At 26.7% G+C, this 22,383-nt stretch overlaps 4 protein-coding genes across 4 annotated transcripts; 1 reads left to right on the top strand and 3 right to left on the bottom strand.

Annotated features, from left to right (window-relative positions):
• The first annotated feature begins 1,230 nt into the window (after positions 1–1,230).
• Positions 1,231–2,962, top strand: LOC128966485 (SPARC-related modular calcium-binding protein 1-like). Its single transcript, XM_054313333.1, has 5 exons — positions 1,231–1,349; positions 1,415–1,504; positions 1,561–1,638; positions 1,699–1,732; positions 1,797–2,962. Exons 1-5 carry the CDS (start codon positions 1,266–1,268, stop codon positions 2,960–2,962), a joined length of 1,452 nt encoding a protein of 483 aa, XP_054169308.1. The 5' UTR covers positions 1,231–1,265.
• A 479-nt stretch (positions 2,963–3,441) lies between these two features.
• LOC128951766 (nuclear exosome regulator NRDE2-like) lies at positions 3,442–7,891 on the bottom strand. Its single transcript, XM_054297036.1, has 9 exons — positions 7,548–7,891; positions 7,212–7,484; positions 6,826–7,140; positions 6,091–6,752; positions 4,958–6,017; positions 4,537–4,899; positions 3,829–3,956; positions 3,674–3,745; positions 3,442–3,591 (listed from the first exon to the last, which is right to left on the bottom strand). Exons 1-9 carry the CDS (start codon positions 7,807–7,809, stop codon positions 3,460–3,462), a joined length of 3,267 nt encoding a protein of 1,088 aa, XP_054153011.1. The 5' UTR covers positions 7,810–7,891; the 3' UTR covers positions 3,442–3,459.
• A 294-nt stretch (positions 7,892–8,185) lies between these two features.
• Positions 8,186–14,280, bottom strand: LOC128966484 (luciferin 4-monooxygenase-like). Its single transcript, XM_054313332.1, has 9 exons — positions 14,128–14,280; positions 13,181–14,048; positions 12,610–13,116; positions 12,420–12,551; positions 9,872–9,981; positions 9,569–9,806; positions 8,942–9,466; positions 8,374–8,874; positions 8,186–8,313 (listed from the first exon to the last, which is right to left on the bottom strand). The coding sequence occupies exons 1-9, from the start codon at positions 14,245–14,247 to the stop codon at positions 8,186–8,188; spliced, it is 3,129 nt and encodes a 1,042-aa protein (XP_054169307.1). The 5' UTR covers positions 14,248–14,280.
• A 1,124-nt stretch (positions 14,281–15,404) lies between these two features.
• On the bottom strand, positions 15,405–17,257 carry LOC128966483 (uncharacterized). Its single transcript, XM_054313331.1, has 4 exons — positions 17,099–17,257; positions 16,170–17,034; positions 15,602–16,102; positions 15,405–15,538 (listed from the first exon to the last, which is right to left on the bottom strand). The coding sequence occupies exons 1-4, from the start codon at positions 17,213–17,215 to the stop codon at positions 15,405–15,407; spliced, it is 1,617 nt and encodes a 538-aa protein (XP_054169306.1). The 5' UTR covers positions 17,216–17,257.
• Positions 17,258–22,383: the final 5,126 nt, after the last annotated feature.

Raw genomic sequence — 22,383 nt, 5'->3', positions numbered from 1 at the left:
TTTAAGATTAAACTAAGTTTTCAAAACTTTTCAAAAAATATAAGCGATTATTATATTTATTGTATATTATATTTTATGAAAAATAATGTAAATTAATAATAAATGATAGCATTAAATATTATATTTGATTTATAATTTTTTCATAATATGTACTCATTTATTTTTATTTTATGTATTAAATATAATAATTTTATTTTAATTATAATTTTAACCTTATTTTTATTGTCAAACGTTATTTTAATTATACTGTAGATGAAAATGTATGATTTATTATCATTAAAATACAATATATAATGTTTTGTAATTATATATTGTATATACTGTATAATAAACTGTAGTTAAAGTAATTAAAAATCAATATCATTTCTTAAAATAAACTATAAAATATATTTAAAAATTTTGTTTAATGATAACACAAAAAATGCAAACTATTTTAACTATCATATATTTGCAATTAACAACTCGTATATAAATTTATATATACTGTCTATAATTTACAGTATATATATATATATATATATATATATATATATATATATATATATATATATATATATATATTTAGTACAATTTATCGCCCAATATATCAAATGACAATCAAATGAGAAATATTTTAAATAACTTTTCACTTTTTGTTGCTTCACTAAAGTGGTTAACCCAGTAATCAAATACCAAATGAGAGGACACTCCTTACGGATAGGCATTCCTCTCAAGTGTCGTAACCACCAAAGCATTCATTTACTGTACATATTATTAATACTAAGTCATTACAGTATAATATTGTAGTGAACTCTCGATAAGTATTCAACAATTTATGATTCAAAAAGTATGTTTCAGTTAAAGTAAGTGAAAGCTATAATCTATGGGAACACACATTCAAATTGATTTCATGTGTTATAAACTGAGACTCTATTGAAATATATATATAATACATAAACACATATAAAACAAAAGTAATACACAAAACACAAGACAACAACAAAAAGAGAGACAAAACTTTTGTTTGTCTTTTCTATGTTTTGTCAAAACTTTTTTATTTGTAAATATAGTATATTTAATAAATAGTTTTTTTGAAATTAATTTTAAATATGTTTTCTAATAATGTCTATTAAATAACGATAAAAGTGTTTTTATAATAATTTAATATTAGTTAATAATTATATTATAAATGCATTTAAAATATATTTAGCGTAAAGTTTATTATAAATTTTTTGTTATCAAATTAATTGGACTTTTGATTGCAAATAAAGCAAACATTGAATGCAATGACAGATAGTTTGTGTCCATCAATGCGTTTGTCATTAATATCGCTATTAATGACACTAATTGTGATTACAAATGATTGTAATGTAAGTATTGAAATAATATTACAATTATGTTATAATACGGCCACTGATTGTCCACTATTTTTTAGGCCAACGACTGTCTCGTTAGCCGATCGGCTGCACTGACCGATGATAAGGACGTGTTTGTACCCGAATGTACCAGAGATGGACTCTTTGCGGTATTATTTGTCGATTGTATTATTGATTTTGATGCTAATTATTATGACCACAACAGTCGGTTCAATGTCACCGAAGTTCCGGGTATTGTTGGTGTGTGGATGTGATGACCGGTCGACCCAAGAGTCGAACCACTGTATGAATGACTTGATGTCCAAATGATGTGATACTTATTAACCACTTGTTTGTGTTGCAGACCCACAATGGTTTGCCAAACTGTAATAATTCAGGTAATTATTGACTGATAATCCATGACTTTTAATGTGTCAACTAATTTGCAATTTGTGTCAACAGGTCGTCGATCGGCAACTCGTGACTCTAACTCAAAGACCCGACGAAAGGACAAACGTTTGTGTAATAGCTCTCAGAGAGTCTTATTTAACACACAGTTGTTGGGCGTCTTTGTGTCGGAAAATACTCGCAAAACTGGTCATCAAAATGAGTCGTCAATATCAGCATCAATTGAATCCAAGTTCAATGAATTGGATCTCAATTTAGACGAAAAGATCTCTAAACAAGAAACCAAAGATTTGATTCAATTAATCAAAAAGTTGTTCCCATTATTCCGGGTTTGCGCGCAACAGATGTTCACATTCTGTGACCAAAACAACGACTCTTTTGTAACGAAAGCCGAATTTAAAGAATGTCTTAACTTTGACTTTAGTTTTCGCGCTTTTCTGTCTCTAAATTCAACAAATGGTGGACACAGTTCAGCTGACACACAGACATCGGCAAAGAAGGGAAATGGCTTTCAAAATCCATTTGAACTGAACCAACACTCGTCACGAAATGTCAATGAATCGCGACTCGACTGTTACATAACACGTGCCAACGCTTTAGAGTCGAAAAAAGTCAATCCAAACGGCGAACTGTTTATCCCCGAGTGTACTAAAGATGGCTATTATGTACGCGTCCAGTGCCACAAATCCAGTGCAAAACCTGTGCCTTACTGTTGGTGTGTATCACGAGTCTCAGGTCAGACCATTAAGACATTGCCGACGTCAGTGTCCATTACTAATGGAAATCAAAACAATTGTGAATCGATTAGAAAAGGTTGCGATCAGAGGCGTCGCAACAAATTTCATCAAAAACTTCGTGAATATCTTGAAAAGGATAACAATTCGTGTCAATCGGCTTTTGATCGAATGGACACTAATCGAGATATGTTTCTGGAAAACAGTGAATGGAAACAATTTCGCCAAACGTGGCGAAAGACCATTAATTCTAGACTAAGAAAATGTTTCAGAACTGAAATCAATTATTGTGACCAAAACTATGACAAAAAACTATCTAAACAGGAATGGGTTCAGTGCTGTCAACCATTAGACTCGTACTCCATGTCCTCATCATTTGGCAGCTCTTTAGCTATTTCTGACGATTTTGTTGGCCAACAACAACGGCCAATGAGGACGAATAAGAGAGGACCGAATCCTTTCAAAACTATCCTAAAATCTGAGTGACATTTATACCTAATCTTTTAGTTTTGTAAATATTTTATATATACATATTGTGCCAAATGTGTCTCATTTTAGTGCATTTTTAAAAAACATTTTAGTTTATATACAATTATAATCAAATACTCATTTGACTTACAGTACTTGTTGTAAGTTTTAATGTACAATCAAAATTCATACTTAAAAATGTTAACTATTTTTGATAAATAACTACATTTTTACAAATATTTTTTAGATCTGAATGTTGTTGTAATATATTTATTTTTACTCGTATTATATAATATTAAATTTATATATTTATTTATGTGATATTTATATAAGTAAACAAAATTAGAAAAATTGACAAAATAATATTTAAAAACTATATTTTAATCAAAATAGAAAGCTTGATTTATTTAAGTTATGTTATATTTATAAAAAAAACTAATTGTAATGACATATAATTTTATTATGAAAAAATGATAACAAAAAGAGTTTAAATTGAAATATTTATATTTATATAACTAATTCAAACTATTCATCAATAAATCGATTTCTTCTAATGGAGACCTAATTCTCAGCTCTTTTTCGGTCATAATATCGACTAATTCCTGTAATTGTGATCCAAAATATTGAATGCCATCCATATATAAAATCTAAATAAAAATATATTTTATTACAATTTATTTAAATGAATTAAAAATAATAAATTAATTAATTAATTAAATTCATACTTACTTTACTATAACTACATGTTTGCAAAGCTCTATAAAGTAAGGCTTTTGCTTTCAGTGTATTATTGCACATAAGCTGTAAATAAACCGTAAAACAATTATTTCATTTTAATAATATTAATTTAATTACTGAAAATTAAAAAAATTGCAAAATTTTACCTCAAACTTAATATATAATCGCCAAAGTATTACACTATTGTTAAGCTGATGACTAGAGATGGCCCTTTGAAACAACAGTCTAACCCTATTTATTATACCTGATTTGGTGTCATAACCGGTATATGTTTCTGAAAAAACAACCAAAATTTAATTCAATATTCAATAGACTTCATTAAAATAAAAAATTAACATTAATAAAATCATAAATTAAAAGTAACTAAAATACAAAAGCATAATTATGATTATGCCAAAACATAATATGTTATTTTGATATTTATAGTATAATGTATTTAAATAATTAGTAATTTAATTATATATAAAACTGCAAATTATTTATAAATATTGAATACATAAAATAAGACACTAAAATATTATTAATTATTGAATAATTAATTAAATAATAAAAGTCAACTTTTATTTAATGTATTCTAAGCAAACATTAATTATAAACTGTTACACAATAAAAGTTCAATGTTAAGGACAGGTAGTCATAGAGAGGCTATGCTTTTGTGCTTAAACCAAAGAGTAAGGAAAATAAGGATCTGTTTGACACCAGATTCACACTAAGCTATAATTTTTGAGGGGATAGTATGTCTAGAGTCGGGAAGTGGCTTCTTTGATAACCTCTACTTCGGGTAGGATGGGAGGCTGCACTTGGCTTTAGGCAGTCCCTAATTTAATTATAAATTTATATCTTAAAAGACATACCATTGTTTAGATTAAGTCGTTTTAATTCTGAGTGAATGGCGTAAACAATTAAATACCAGTTCTCGACACGATTTCCTTCGTTTCGTACCAATTGATAAGTTTTGTTGAAGAAGCGTCTCATTCGACAAAAAACATTTGACATGAACTCAATGTTAACAAAAAGCCCTAAAAATTGCGGATCAGTTGAATATAAACCAAGAGCTCTATTAAGCACTGAACGCAACTGTTTTAGCGATTGTCCAAAATTTTGTCGGATATTTAATAACAATAATTGTAAATAAATATTATATAAATGTTTATCATTAATCACTGTTTGTTTAACAACAAGAGTTTCTTCTATTACATCAATTGTTTGCTGAACACCTATTAGTAGGAAAACATTTAAACATTGACTTAAATAATTGCATTTTATTTTACTAACCTTTTGTAAAGTAATAAATATAAATCAAACAAAACAAATGATTATGAGATGGATTTGTGATAAGTCTTAAACTATTTATAGCCTTCAGTATAATAGTTGGCGTAGATTTGGATAACATTTGTCCGCAACTTATGGACAATAATGAGTTGAGACAAAACTCTTCGCAAACAGAATCATATTTTATAATATCTTTTGATAGATTTGAAGACATTTTGGAAAGACATGTAATGTTTAATTCGAGTTCAATGTATTTGCGAACAAATCTAAAGAGTTGTTCACTGTTTTGATTAGATTTAATCATAAACTCAATGGCCGTATGAAATAGTTTTCGCGGTTCACTCTTATTATCGGCTAATGAGTACTCAAATGAGACATAATGTGACCAAATGTTGAGATCATTTCTGAAGACATCATCTTTTAAAAAATCTTTCAAAAATTTTCTCATCTGTTTAGCACTCAATTTATTGTCACTTTTATTCATTTCGTATTCAATCCAAAGTAACACTAAATCACATTTGTATTGACCGTTAAATAAGACGACACTTGACTTTAAAATACTTTGTATAATAGCTTCACTGCCAAAAAAATTAGGCAAAAGTGGTAATTCTATGGCAAAGTTGGATATGTCTATCGGTAACTCAATGTACACATCATTTTTAATCACATTTTCACTAGTTTTTGAATCAATCGATAATAAAAATTGTAAAAACATTTTCACTAAAAGATATTTTGATTGTTGTTCACGAAATCGGACCAACATATCGATGATGTCGTCGCTGCAAACAATCCTTTCGGGATCGTCCACATCGCTATCATTACGAGCCGGCAGCCAATGAAACTTTTGTCGTAATAATTCAAACTTAATCCAAATCACACTTTTGTTGTTTTCGTTAATTATTTTATTCTCTTCTTCATCGATAAGGTTTTGAATATCATTATTCTTTGTTTGATTATTGACAACATTTTTAAGAGTCAAAACTTGTGACCAACCAATTGCTTCATTTTCACCAAACCGTGGGCACCCACTGTCCCAAAACGGTTCAAATAAAGTTTTCCAGTCCTTTAAAGTTAAACACAAAACGTTGTATTTACCGGTAAATAATTATTGCTAACAATTTAAAGAAAAAACTCACCTGAAGTGACATATCATACGTAAGAAGACTGGGTGTAAATAAATTAAATTCAATTAATGCTTGAAATGTTGAGACAGCTCTCTCTGTTTGTCCCAAATGCAGCAAAAATCGACAATAAGACGATAAAATAGATACCATCTCTTGTTCTAAATTTTCGGGAGGTTTATGACTGATGAATGTCTTTTCCGACATTTTCGACAACATTTGTATACATTTTTCATAGACTTTAATCGTTTTTGAAGCTTTAAAATGTGTTATATTTTGATGTGTAAAACACAGATATTTTCTCCACATTTGCATAGAGTTTGGATAAACAAAAGCCAAATGTTTCCATTCTTTAACCAATTTATCGAAATCCCAAATATCGGCCGCAATCTCAAGTCGACACAACAACAGATCAATTGATTTTGGATTAAAACTTAAGGCTTTTTCACAAATAATTAGTTTTTTCTCAGCTATGTATATGTCGACGGATTTGCCTTCAATTTTATCACTATTAGTGCTAATATCTACACTAATGTCGACACTTTTGTCTTGAAATGCAATAAATTCCAGCCATTTCTTCACATCTGTTTCGTTATTCTTWAGATATGAATTAAATTCTTGTGTCTTATCGTAAATATATTGTTCCTGATTTGGACATGAATTCGGACCAATAGAAACTATAAAATAAATTTTTAATTACTGTACGATAATAATTAAATAAATAAATATTATCAAAAATAATATCAATACCTTTCTTATCAGTGTTAGTGTCATTCATTGATTGAAATTTTATTGTCGTTTCTGGTAAAGGTATGTCATCAAGTGATCCCTTTCCTTCAGACCATAAGGCAGTTTTCACATCGTAAACACCTAAAGGATTTGATTGAACATTTGATATCTGTCTGTAAGCTTGGTTTTCAGTGACAGCAATAAACTCTAACGGTTCCAGAATTGGATTTATAGCTTTAGACAAATCTATCGTATCTTTTAAATTCTTCTTAAGAAGTGATCGGTTTTCTTGAGAATAATATCGCATTTTCTTACTTTTGTGTCTAATGTTTGAGTCTGAAAACAAATTACAAAACATACTATTAATAAATAACTTTTACTGTATATATAAATATCTCAATACAAACCATTATTTCTATGCCTTAATCTCGTGGTATCAATGGTTCGCTTCTTCTCATAGTTTGCACACTTCTTGTAATATAACGAATCAAACGCTAAGTTATTTTTATCTCCTTTTGTGTCAAATCTATAAGCGTTTTCCAGTGAAAGACCCGTCTCTTCAATGAAGGTCTTGTCGGACAACTGTTGCGCCAAACTGTTTGACGACCCCTTTGACCACTTCTTCACAGACAGAGATGATTCATGTCTTTCTTTAGCTGATCTCAACTTTGATGAATCGTCTGTTGACAGACAAAACAAATGTAACTTTAATTATCTCATTAATTAAGTCAATCAATACCGACCTCTTTTCGACGACTTATGCTTTCGGTGACGATTTCTTTCATCGTTTTTTGTTTGACCACCGATGACCACATCGTCGGACACAACGATCTCTTTATTCAATTCAACCACTCGTTTGTCATCAAAACTTTTTAACGAAAGCCAATTGGGTTGTTGTTGTTGTCCATCATCTGCTTTAGTCTCAATATGTCCGCTATTTATCGGTATCTGTTTATAGTCACTGTTAGTGGTCGATGTGGTGGCGTATGCGGGAAATAATGACATATTGTGGCCACCAATCGGGTTGTCGTTCAATAAGTTWTTGCAGTTTAATGTTTGTCAACAAATGTAATGCATTGTAAACATTAAGTTCATAACAATAACGTCATATATGTAACAAATGTTTTCAAACTTTTATAAATTAATTGTTTAACTAATTATTGTTTAAATTAATATCTATTTAAACCATTTTGTTTTAATTTGAAATTATATATYAGATAATATTTYAAACTTTATTTTAAATTCAAATAGATATCTAAATATTTATAACCAATAAATAATCTTTAAATAAAACAACTTTATTTATTTAAATTATTAATTATTTATTTAATAGATAAACTTTTTAATTAAAACTAAAACAATTGTTTATATGATTTTTTAATTACTTAATAATTTCATTAGCAATTAGTTTCTTGAAATATCTTCGATCGACTTTYCCAATCGTTGTTCTTGGGATGTGATCGACAAACACTACGCCAGCTCTCAAATGTTTGGCATAATTTAAGTGATCTATGAATTAGTTATAAAATAATTATTTTTTTWAATAATTTTTTTAATTATAAGACAAACCGGAAACATATTTTTTAATGTCGTCTTTAGTGACACTCATATTATCTTTGACTTTGACATAAGCTCTGATCCATTGATTCTGTGTCTCGTGTCTGATACCAACCACTGCCACTTCATCCACACATTTATGGGTCATTAAGAACTGTTCAATTTCTAAGGGCGACACCGGAATTGTCTCAAATTTGATTAATTCTTTGAGTCGATCGGTGATGAAAAGCAAATTATCTTCACTATAGTGTCCAATATCTCCTGTATGAAGCCATCCGTCACTATCGATCGCTTCATTAGTGGCTTCAATATTGTTGAGATATCCTAAAAACATTTGTCTTCCTCTGACACATATTTCTCCATCTTTTTCTGGTCCCAAACTCTTATTACTTTCTATGTCTATAATTTTAATCTCTACGTTAATAGCAGGTCTTCCCATTGATCCGGGAATATACTGTTCATTGTCTAAGTTCCACCAATCAGTTATCGGTGCAAACTCTGTCATACCGTATCCTAAAAATTTACAATTTTTGTTAAAATTATATTAATATATATATATTTTACAAATGTTAAAATATACCCTCTTTTAATAAGACATTGTATTTTTTGACAATAGCCTGTCCTATATGTGATGGTATGGGTGCTCCGGAAATTTTGACAAACTTTAAACTCGATAAGTCATACTTATCAGTAAACTGGGTGTCAACGAGTTTACTTGCAAACACTGGTGTTAAAAAAATGTCATCAATTTTATATTTTTCTATCGATCTAAATATGAGTTCCTCATTATATTGACGATATATGACAATCGACAGTCCATGAGTTAGATATCCGTATAAAAACATTGATCCCGATATACAACCAAAAGGTGTTATTTGTGCAAACGTTGTCAAACTTTTTAGTGTTTCTAATAATTTGATTTGCATTGTAAAAGCAAAGTTTGAAATCATCATTGATTTGGGAACACCTGTAGTGCCGGAACTTTGCAATAAAATGAATGTGTCTTTCTTAGGATCGACACTGAAGTACGGTATTTGAGATAACTTTTTGTTGAGACCAGAGTCTAATAAGTTGTCAAATGATTGATAACCTTCACAAACACTGTCTAATATTATAATTGATTTTATATTAAATTTTCTATTTTTATTGCTTAGCACTGTATTAATTATATCGACTTTTGTTTTGGATGTGAATATCAYGAGTGAACCCAATGTTTCCAACAGTCCGTCCAATTCATAAAAATTTGCGATCGGACTGATCGGGTATATCGTTACGCCTAAGAATATTGAGGCTAACAATGCGATCACGTGTTGGATACTATTTTCAGCAAAAGTCAAAACAATATCTGATTTCTTGATTCCCAACTCAACCAAAGCCATAGCAAGTGAATGACATTTTTCTAATAACTCTTTAGCCRTAAGTTTTGTATGACTGGTTGCGTCAATCTATATATGATATTAAAAAATAACATTTAATTTTACTTTACTTAACATAATTAGTATTKACATACAATACTAATGTGTTGTCCATCAATACGTGTCAAACCATTGAATAAATATTCGGAAACAGTATTTTCTGATGGCTTTACACACGACTTATTAGATCTAATAATATATTTATCTGACATTTTAACACAAATTATATAATATTAAATATGAAGTAAATATTCATCAATTGAATCGACACTTTTATATGATTTAATTTATAGTATATTTTAATAAATATATTACAGTTTCAGATTAATATATAGAATTGCATCACCAAGGTCATAATAAATCATATAGTTTTTATTAAGTTCAGAGATATTTAAAGTATAGTACTGTATATACTGTACTATTGATATAATGATAAAATATTGTTTATTAAAATACGTTGATATCATATGTAATGCATATTAGCATTAATTAATTAATTTCGACAAGACTTTAAAGTCTAATATATCAAATTGTGGTGATTGTACAGACATGTCAGTGGAATTGGGGGTCAGGGAGGTCTGGGCTGCAATACCTATTTCATCATATTATCTTCATACCGGTTACCAATCTAACTATTTTATAATATAAGTGGCCGGTTATTCAAATGGACAAACAGTACCTATACTATACTGTAGATRATTGCTTGTAAAATGCAATGTAAGACACAATTTATAATTTATATCAGTATCATTTATATCATTTATATCATTTATATCATTTATATCATTTATATCATATTATTTTAAGTGAATTAAATAAAAATGTAAAAAATAATTATAATAATTCTATATTTATAATGTAAACATTTGCAAAACATTTTGTCTCGCGCTGTATTTAAAAATTAAAATTAACAAAGATACAATTTATTGTTTAACTAAGAAATTAGATTACTATTTATAAACTTATGTTTAATTTTCAAATAAAAYCTTTTAATTGATTAAATGTTGGTATTTCACACAATATCATAATTATTATATTTCTAACAAATTCACAAAATTTTAGTCATATGTAAAGAAATTAATAAAATTTAAATTTTACACATCTTTACTATTAATACTTAATAATAATAATTATTGTATAATTAATTTTCGTGCAAATCTTGTTATAAAACATAAATCACTAATTGTTGAATTATTTATCAAATAAATATTATATTAACGACAATTGTTTGAATCTGTTAACTATTGTTCAATCAATACAAACATCTGGAAGAATGTTTAGTATTTGTTGGCCATTAAGTTGTTGTGGTTGGTGTCAAAGTCAGCCAAATCCTGATGTGAGTCCAGATCTGTCAAAAAACAAAGCGAAAGATTTACTCTATGAGACTCTTCATAAACCAAACATTGAGATCAATAAAAATATGTCACCGAAAAAATATAAGGTATCACCAAATGGTAAATATAAAACGTTTGCTGAAGTTATGAATGAATATGGATATGACTACGAGAATCGGGTTCAAGTGAGGGACGGAAAGTTTAGTAGAGTTTACAAAATTGAACACTTGATTCAACAATCAAAAGACAACAAAACTATAGTCAAGAGGAAATGGGTGGCCATTAAGTGTATTGATATGAAAGGTGCCGATGAAATAGACAGAACTAAATATAAATACTTTGTTAATGAAATCTCGATTATGTTATCTCTGAAAGACAAAAATGTTGTATCAATTTTAGACAATTTTATCATTAATAACATGTGTTATCTATTTATGCCATTAGCCGACAAAAGTCTTGAAGATTTTATTAATGAGACAAAATCTGGATTAACTGAAATAAAAGCTAAGAAATATTTCATCCAAATAGCAAATGGTGTCTTCTGTTTGCATAAACACAATATCGCRCACCGAGACATCAAACCGGCCAATGTGTTGATCTTTATAGAGGGCAACAAAAAAGTGATAAAATTAGCCGATTTTGGATTAAGTAAGATATTGAATGAAAGAAGTAAATTTAAAGATAGAGAAGCCAGGGGTACACTTGTCTATATGTCACCACAAATGCTTAAATTAGATCAGTTCTCCAAATTAGAGGCAAATCAATTAAGACAATTGACTAAAGCTGTCGGTAAAGTCAAAAATGTTGATCCCATTAAAGCCGACATCTGGTCACTCGCTGTCTGTCTCTATTATATGATGTCACTTAGTTATCCCTTTATGTTTGACACTAAAGAAGATCCATCTCTAAAGGATGTCATCAAAGTTGTAAAAAAACAGTATAACAGAGATTACAATGCATTGAAAGATCCTGTCTGTGATTTGAAATATTTGAATGATTTGATTGATCTAATGTTAGATCCATTTAGTAAAGATAGGATTGAAATACGAGATGTACTAAACAATAARTGGCTTAAAGGTGTTCCCAATTTTATGACAATTAATGAATAAATAGATAATCCAAAAGCGTTTATATTATACTGTAGTAGTGTTTGGTTTTAATAGATTTTTATAACAAATAACATAATGTTTTTAATTAAATTATTATTCATGTAATAAAAGCACAGTTTATATTAAATTTTAATATAAAATTAGAATTTAAATATTTACTAATTTCAGAAATAAAAAATATTATAAAACTAAATCAATTTATGTCTCTTTGATAATTTCATTAGCAATTAATTTCTTGAAATATCTTCGATCGACTTTACCGACAGTAGTCCGAGGGATGTGATCGACAAATATAACGCCAGCCCTCAAGTGTTTGGCRTCATTCATGTTATCTGTTAATTAAAGATTAATTTTTTTTAGTGAAACATATATTAAGAAATTATGACAAACCGGAAACATATTTCTTGATTTCGTCTTCAGTGACATTCATATTGTCTTTTACTTTGACATAAGCTCTGACCCATTGGTTTTGTGTTTCATGTCTGACACCAACCACTGCCACTTCAGCCACACATTTATGGGTCATTAAGAACTGTTCGACTTCTGTTGGAGAGACCTGTTTAGTGTTGTATTTAATTAGTTCTTTAAGTCGATCGGTGATAAAAAATCTTCCGCTTTGATCGTAATGTCCCACATCTCCCGTATGCAGCCATCCGTCACTATCAATGGCTTCATTAGTGGCTTCAATGTTATTGAGATAACAAGAAAACATTTGCGGTCCACGAATACAAATCTCTCCCTTAGAATTTGGTCCCAAATTATGTCCATTTTTCAGATCAATAACTTTCATCTGTGAGTTAACTATAGGTCGGCCTAAATTTCCCGGAATATATTCATCATTTTCGGGATCTATGTTAAGCCAATCGGTTAACATTCCGAATTCAGTCATACCATATCCTATTTTTTAAAAATAAATTTAATTAAATTAAATTTTTACAGATAATAATTACAATAAGCATACCTTCTTGAAATTTAATATCATGTTTTTTAATGATAGATTTAGCTACATGTGCTGAAAAAGCTGCTCCACCGGTAACCAGAAACTTGAGACTCGATAAATCATATTTATCAACGAGTGGTCCGGCAATCAATTTATGTCCAAATGCCGGCACAATAAACATAAATGTGATTTTGTAATCTTCAATTGATTTAAGTATCAACTCATCATTAAATAATCTGTAGATAACTATAGGAACCCCTAAACTTAAAAATCCAAACAAAAATCCCGCACCAGAGACACACCCGAAAGGTGTTATGTGTCCGAACACTGGTTTTTCTCCCGGTGTCCACACATTAAAATTTTGTGATATAGCGTATGCCCGGTGTGTAATAACTAGTGATTTTGGTATACCTGTAGTCCCAGAACTTTGCAACAAAATAAATGCATCTTTTTTAGGATTAACATCAAAGTACGGTATTTTTGGCAATGTTTTGCCTAAATTATCGGTAATCAAACTATCAAAATTTGTATAATTATTGTAATCTCCATTCATAAGAATAATAGACTTTATGTTAATTTTTTTGGTTTTATCGTTTAATACTTTTTCAACTACAGGAGCCAATAGTTTGGATGTGAAGATAACGAGTGAACCCAATGTTTCCAACAAAGTGTTCATTTCATAAAAGTTGGCGATCGGACTGATCGGGTATARAGTTGTTCCCAAAAATGTTGATGCAATGAATGCCACRACCAAATCAATACAATTTTCGGCAAAAGTCAATATAATATCAAATTTATTGACTCCCTGTGCGATCAAAGCCATTGCCAAAGCATTGGATTTGTCGATCAGCTCTTTGACTGTTAGTTTTGTGTTAGTCGTGGCGTCAATCTTTCAAATTAATTAATTAACAATTATTATCTATAATTRTCTAAAATTACTATTTAAAAAATAATTATACTTTACTTACAATACATGTGTTATTGCTGTTCAATGCATTTAATTTGTTTGACATCAACTCCGATACGGACAGTGTGTCCGATATCTCAAATGACTTTTGTTTAGATTTTACAATATATTTCTCATCCATTTTTTACTTAATAATAATAATTATTATTAAAATCTTTTATAATTATTAACCATAAAATTTTTATATTAAATTAAAGTTCTAAAAACACATCTATTTATATAAAATTTTTGAAGTACTGTTTAAAAATACTAACAAAAATTTACATAACAACTATTTATCAATAGTTATTGATTAAAATGTATCGTACAGTATAAACAATCAACTTAGTAAAGTCAATATAGTATAAGCAAATTAGGAATGCCCTCAAAAGTACTGCACTTATTTGCACTTAAATTAACTTTTAAAAAACCCATTACAGGTATCATTTTTAATGATTCATTATATAAATTGATGAAAATTATTATTTCTGGATAATTGAAGAGCATTTAACTGATAATTTTTGTTACAGTAATTGGATAAATAAAATATTTTGTTTACTAAGCAGACACTCATTTTATAAAAATATTTTGTTTATATAAATATAAAAATATAATATTTTAATATGGTACTTAAATATACTCAATTTTATTTAAAATATAATAAATAGATAAAATTATCAATATATTTATATTATATAATTACAGTAACATTTTAATCATTTAAAAAATATAAAGTAAATGACATAAAAAAGTTGTCCGATTATAAACCTTACCTACCCTTCCCTTGGCTTTTCAAACATTTAAAACTTGCAGTAAATATAAATAAAAATAAAGTAAAAAGTCTTTATATTACTTTGAGTGTTAATGTTAAAAATTAGGGAATTTATCAAAAAATATACATAAATACAATTTTTTTATCTATGATATTAATAGAAAACTCGTCAATCAATTATAATAGAGTTTAGATCTTAATTTTAGGTCTTAAATCTTAATTTTAATTTGTTTTATTGTATTATTAAGAAAATAATTTTTTTAAATCTTATTAATTAAGTTAATAGTGTAAGTCTTGCCATAAATTTTTGAAAATATCTGTGAAGAATAACTTCAAACAATTCATTATGAGTTAGAAAAAAGTAATAAATTTAAGATTATTTTAAATATTTTATTTTAATAATCTTTATAAATAAATATGAAGTAAATATTAATTATTGATAAGAATTAAGATTATTACACAGATTACTAATTATTGATAATAACTATCTTTTTTGTAATTTAAGTTTTAATTGATTTACAGTATAACTAATTATTTTTTATCACTTCATTGACGACTAATTTCTTGAAATATCTTCGATCGACTTTTCCAATAGTAGTTCTCGGGATGTGATCGACAAACACAACACCAGCCCTCAAGTGTTTGGCGTCATTCATATTATCTGTAATTAAAAAATTATTTAAAATTATTATTATGTAATATTTATTAAAACTTTATTACAAACCGGAAACATATTTCTTGATTTCGGCTTCAGTGACACTCATATTGTCTTTGACTTTAATATAAGCTCTGACCCATTGATTTTGTGTCTCGTGTCTGACACCAACCACTACTACTTCAGCAACACATTCATGGGTTGATAGGAACTGTTCGACTTCGACGGGAGACACCTGTATTGTCTCAAATTTGATCAGTTCTTTGAGGCGATCAGTTAAATAAAAACGTTTATCTTCATCGTAATGACCGATATCTCCCGTATGAAACCAACCGTCACTATCTATAGCTTGTTTAGTAGCCTCTGGATTGTTGAGATATCCGGAAAACAATTGCGGACCTCTTATACATATTTCTCCGTCGATGTTTGGGCCTAAACTTTGACCACTATTTATATCAATGACTTTCATTTCACTATTAAAAGCTGGTTTTCCCAGTGATCCCGGTATATACGGTTCGTCGTCTAAGTTAAAGAAATCAGTCAGTGCTCCAAACTCTGTCATTCCGTATCCTAACGTTATAAATATATTAATAACTTATTGTAATTAATCGAAAGTCTTTAATAATAATATCATTACCTTCTTTGAAAAAAACATTATGTCTTTTAATAATGGCCTGACCTATGTGTGGAGGAACGGGTGCTCCACCGGTACAGAGAAACCTTAAGCTCGATGTGTCATATTTGTCGACCAATGGTCCGGAAACGAGTTTAGTGGCAAACATCGGCGTTATGAAGATATTCTCAATTTTGTACTTTTCAATGGATCTGAATATCAAGTCTTCATTATATTCACGATGTATTACACCAGTTATTCCTTGTGAGAGATTGCCATACAATTGATGAGATCCTGATATACATCCAAACGGTACGACATGTCCGTATGGTTTTAGTAATTTAAACAATTCAAGTACACTTATTTGATACAAAAATGCAAAATGTGAAATCATCATTGATTTGGGAACACCTGTAGTGCCCGAACTTTGCAATAAAATAAATGTATCTTTTTTTGTATCGATATTAAAGTACGGTATTTTAGGTAATTTTTTGTTGAGACCAGAATTTAGTAGACTATCATATGTTTTATAGTTTGCATAAACACTGTCTAATACTATAATTGATTTTATATTAAATTTTCTATTTTTATTGCTTAGCACTGTATTAATTATATCGACTTTTGTTTTGGATGTGAATATCACGAGTGAACCCAATGTTTCCAACAGTCCGTCCAATTCATAAAAATTTGCGATCGGACTGATCGGGTATATCGTTACGCCTAAGAATATTGAGGCTAACAATGCGATCACGTGTTGGATACTATTTTCAGCAAAAGTCAAAACAATATCTGATTTCTTGATTCCCAATTCAATCAAAGCCATTGCTAATGAATGACATTTTGTGGCCATTTCTTTAGCCGTAATCATTGTATCATTTGATCCATTAATCTTTATAGCAAATATAAAAAATCGTTTATTATAATATTTATATACTTTATATAGATTTACTTACAATACAAGGATATTCATCAGTGAATTGTTTTAATCCATTGAATATATATTCACTGACGGATATATCGATTGGTTTAATCATTGGTTTATTTGATTTGATAATATATTCTTCTGACATTATTATTATTTTTTAATTATTAATTTTTAGTAATCAAACTCAATATAATTATAACAAAAAAATTGGTTATTATTCAAACTATTTTTTTAATCGTTTATTAAAAAATGTTATACTATTTATATAGAATTGAGAACTGGTAGTTATAAATTGGAAAATGGATTAAGTTTCTAGTATAAAGTATATATAATATATTTTATCATTTATTGTGACCAATAAGTTTATTTCATGATAATTGGTCTAAAATGAGTGCAATCTAAGTATATATTTACGTCGTGTTTATTAATTTATAAAAGTTTATTAGATTACAATATTTTATCAAATTATTTACTTTTTTACTTAAAATATAGTCAAATATATACATTTAATGTCCTTAGACTCTGAGCACATAATAACACGACTGTGATATCAAATTACTATTGTTGGGGGTATACTATGTGTATATTAATACCTGAAAAATGACAGATCTCGGGCCAGTCTAGATAAAGATATAACTAAAAATATATCGATAGATATTTCGTTATTACTTAACTTGTAATTTGATTGAATAGTTAATATTATTAATAATAATACTAAATATACAGTAGATTTCAAATATAGTAATTTGTAGCATTGAGATACCATATAATGAACTTTTTGATATTACATACAATATTATATGTAAATTTACTGTGATATTAATTAATCTGATAAATCAGCACAACTCAGCCAGCAATAAAGTACATGTATTTTGTAGTAAACTATAATGTAGTAAATTTTGTGGTAAATTATATCTATCATTTGAGGGACTGATATGATATATCAAATAGTGTTAATATAATTAAATTAAATGATGAAGATTAAACATTGTCAAATATCAATAGATTATTACACAATACTGTTACTGTATTAATACAATAGTAATATCTGTAATTAACAAATTATAAGTTTTTATTTAATAGATATTACAGTGAAATAATAATTTTAAATAAATAAATTAGTTTACTAATTAGTTGTGGGAAAATATACCGTATATAACATTTATCTTTACTAAAAAAGGTCTCAAATAATTTTTAATACATAAATTATATGAAATAAAAATAGATTATATTATAAGATTATAATAGTTTACATAATTGAACCCATAATTGATAGAGCATTGATAAACTTTTTAAATAAATAATATTAACTAAGATTGAGTACAACATTAATTGATAATTTTTTTGATGTTTTTTTTTGTTGTCTGTTTTGAAAACAAATAAAAAACAAATAGTATGACGTAAAATATATATTGAATTACATCATAAAAAACCACACATTTATAGTACAAAAAATTTTTAAGTACTAAGTTTATTGATACTAGTAGTTGATATATAATATTCATTAATACAATGATACGTTGAATATGGCTTTTGGCTACAATTAAAATATAATGCTTAAATATTTATTTTATTTGTAATAGTAATAATAATATAGTAATATAATTTTATAATATAGCTAAATGTTTGACATAATTGTAAGAAACCTAAAAACATTATTTATATTTATTACATGCTTAATGTTACATAAATAAATGCGTAAATCAATTAAATGTTTAAATCTTTATTAAAAAATAATTATGTTATACATTAACACTTCTATGATTTACTAAGTCGATTACAATTTGTGACTTTAGGTATATAATTGTAATAAAATTATTTTTAATTAAATTCAAATGTTATTATTTTGATAAACTGAATGATAAATATCAATAAAATTATTAACAGTAAAATAATATTCTGATATACTTTTATTACTATTATATGATAAATTATTTAAAAATTGTAATATATTATTAATTTACAACATTTATTATTATATATGCAATAAATACATATGTAAACTAAAAATAGTTAATAAAAATAAAATCTTGTGTAAAGTTGCTTATATGTTATTTATTATAGTAATCATAACGTAATAAAAATAGTCATTAGATAAAAAATTAATCTATAATTTTTACACAATTGCTTTACAAATTTATGAATTAAAAAAATATATTAAACACTTATCTTACTATTTAATAAATCTATACTTTTTTGGCATTCGTTTTAATTTTACTATAAAATATCAGTGAATTTTAAAATATTATTGATATGACTAACTATTCAGTAATCCCAATGTTTTTACAAATAGTCAATAACAAGATAATAAAAATAATTGTTTTTTTTATTAATTTTTACTAAATCTATCTAATTGATCAAATGTAATATATTCTATATATTTTTATAAATAAACAATTAATGTTAAATTAATAAATTAAATGTAAAAACTAATATTAGATTAATATTAAATACAATTTATCTCATAAATTATAAAAATACAATAATAATAATTAGATAATAAACGGTCGATCATAAGGTAACTTACAGACGGACGAAAATCCCACCGATCGGTGAGTTAGGCTAAAAGTTTATGACCACAACTCAACTGATCCGTTGAGAGATTCATCCGTAAGTACTTTACCCAACAGTTTTTATTATCTATTATTGTATTTTTTATACATCTAATCAATGYGTTTAACTTAATAAGTTGTGTATCACCAATTGATTTACATAAATAACTTTAAGTAGTAGTAAACAACAATGTGATCCAAATTTACATTTTTTAGTATTATAGTTACAAAAAACAGACAGTTTTTGTACACAAAACAAGTAAATGTAGTTATCATTGAATTTTTTAATATCGAGAAACTACTGGAAAATATGTATTTCAAGAAATAGAAGCAATACTTGACGGGTCACGAGATTTATCATTAGTTTGTATAAGAAAATTGATTTAAAAACACAAATATATAATAAAAAATATCCAACAAATTATAAATATATATATATATTGTTTATATTTTTATTAATAAACTTATTTTCTAATCTATTTTCTAAATAATTTTCTATTAAAAAATAAACTATAATATATAATAAGTTATATTATAATTAAAATATAAAAATCAAATTATTCTTACCAATGTACAATGCTTTAAATGTCCATGAACAATGCACTTAAATGTTTATAAAAACAATATCTATAGTTTACTCCAAACATTTTTTTAAAAAAATAGTAATAATATAATTTAAGTAATGACACAAAATTGTCTGAAAACTATATCACAAAAGTTTATAAACTCAATGAAACCACACATTAAAAACAATAATTATTTTGATCACTAAATTCTGATCCATTGACTAAACTGTTAGTGCAGTGCGTTTGGCACAGGGATTGCTATTTAAATTATTTTTATGAATTACCGGTGAAACAACTCAAATGGCAATGCGCTCACCATTAAGGCATTACTCGTCTTCCTTAAGACACATTTATTTATACTATATATACATACAGTATATACTAATATACGTTATATTAAATTAAAAACTTGAAGTCTTGTTTTTTCTCTCACTTGAGATCCGCTCCACTTTTGACAGTCACTACTACACTGTAGTCTCAATATCTAAACATATTTTTAATAAATACTTGTATTTATACAGACAAACCTATTTTTCATCCTTATATAAGATGCAGTTTGTGTCAACACTTGTCATTAATTAAAGTCTTATTAAACAATGTATAAAAATTTATACAGTAGTTAAATAGTTAAGTTATCAAAATGACTATATTTAAATTAGGGTTAAAAATAATATTAAAACATATAAAATAATATATATTTATTTATTTAAAATTGTATAATACAACATTTAAATTAAACATTATGACTAAGACACATTTAAAATTAAAATAAAAGTTTAGGCTAAAATGTCATCAAAATACCAATGATTTAAAAAGTWAATTAAATATTTAAAATTATATGACAGAAATACAAGACATAAAAATATTGACCCCAACTAAATCATATTATAAAAATATGATTAAAATTTTTAAAATTACTTTAAATTTATTAGTTTTTAAAAACGTTGAAATGTTAAATCAATGAATCCTGATTTTCACTATATTATCCTTCCTATTTGATTATAAGATTATAATTATAACATATTATTCAAATTATATAATTATYGATTAATAATAACTAATAAATAGTTTAAGATTAACATTTTATTTTTATATAAATTGTAAATAAATATATTATATAATATATTGTGTATAATACCGTATATTAATATACAAATACTTGTATTAAAGTATATGTCTAATTTCATTGCCATCAAATTATAGCAAATAAATGTACATAAATAAACATTTGCTTATTGGATAAAATTTGATTAATGAGGATAACCTATAATTGGGTTTACAAGACAGCGAGTCTTTCTTATGAATAATAATAATAATAATAATATAAAGAGAGAAATATCTAAAGTAAAGTATAGTTGAAGTTTTATAAATACTATATATATATATATATATTGTATATAATCACAAATTGGGGAAACAGTGACTCTGAAAGATCCGGAATTAAAAGTAAGAAAAATCATACATCAAGTTGTAGTTCAATAGACTTTTGTTGTAATTGTAATGAATAAAACCAAAGTTTCACATAGTTATAGATTTCTATGTTTAAAGTCATATAACGTTCAACAGTTAAGTACAAGTACTATACAAAGTGTATATATATATATATATATATATATATATATAAAAAGCGCATCAGTATATGTAAGGCCAACCCTGAGGCAAGGTCGAGGACAGTTGTGTTTGTGAATGTCATGTGTGGGATATAACATGAATACCTAAAAGTTTTTATGCATTTTTACTGATTCTCTATTTTTATAAGCAATCAGAGCAAAGGTATTGACATTTAATGTTTAATCTGTCTTTTAAATATAATATAAAAATATTATAATTAATTTAAGTCTAAATTAATTTAATAAACTTTTTATAGCAATTTTAATATTAACCCTACAATAGGTTTAGCTTATCATTTTTTAACTGTTATATAATATTTATAATTTAATTAAATGAAAATCAATTACCGTAACTATAAATTAAATTTTAAAAATCTATATTAAATTAATAAAACTAAATTTAGTTTAGTTCAGACATTTTATTTACGACTGTTTATAAAAAAAATGCCACAAAAAGATACATTTTATTAAAAAATATGTTTAATCCATAATAAATGTGTTATAATCTATTAAATGATTTGAGACTATAATATAATGAGTGTCTGCCAACCGCTGCCATCATTAAGCCTTCAGGCAATTGACGTA

The sequence above is a fragment of the Oppia nitens genome, unplaced genomic scaffold, assembly GCF_028296485.1.
Source record: "Oppia nitens isolate AA-2021 unplaced genomic scaffold, nextdenovo-longstitch-racon4-pilon3 scaffold1_pilon_pilon_pilon, whole genome shotgun sequence".
NCBI lineage: Eukaryota > Metazoa > Arthropoda > Arachnida > Sarcoptiformes > Oppiidae > Oppia > Oppia nitens.
This window is presented reverse-complemented; position numbering and strand designations above follow the sequence as displayed.

Coding starts and splice junctions, on each gene's coding strand:
- LOC128966485 (XM_054313333.1), top strand. CDS start 1,266: ATGACAGATAGTTTGTGTCCATCAATGCGTTTGTCATTAATATCGCTA. Junction 1,350..1,414: donor TGATTACAAATGATTGTAAT/GTAAGTATTGAA, acceptor ACTATTTTTTAG/GCCAACGACTGTCTCGTTAG. Junction 1,505..1,560: donor CCAGAGATGGACTCTTTGCG/GTATTATTTGTC, acceptor TGACCACAACAG/TCGGTTCAATGTCACCGAAG.
- LOC128966483 (XM_054313331.1), bottom strand. CDS start 17,215: ATGTCAGAAGAATATATTATCAAATCAAATAAACCAATGATTAAACCA. Junction 17,035..17,098: donor CTGATGAATATCCTTGTATT/GTAAGTAAATCT, acceptor TTTGCTATAAAG/ATTAATGGATCAAATGATAC. Junction 16,103..16,169: donor TAATGTTTTTTTCAAAGAAG/GTAATGATATTA, acceptor TTATAACGTTAG/GATACGGAATGACAGAGTTT.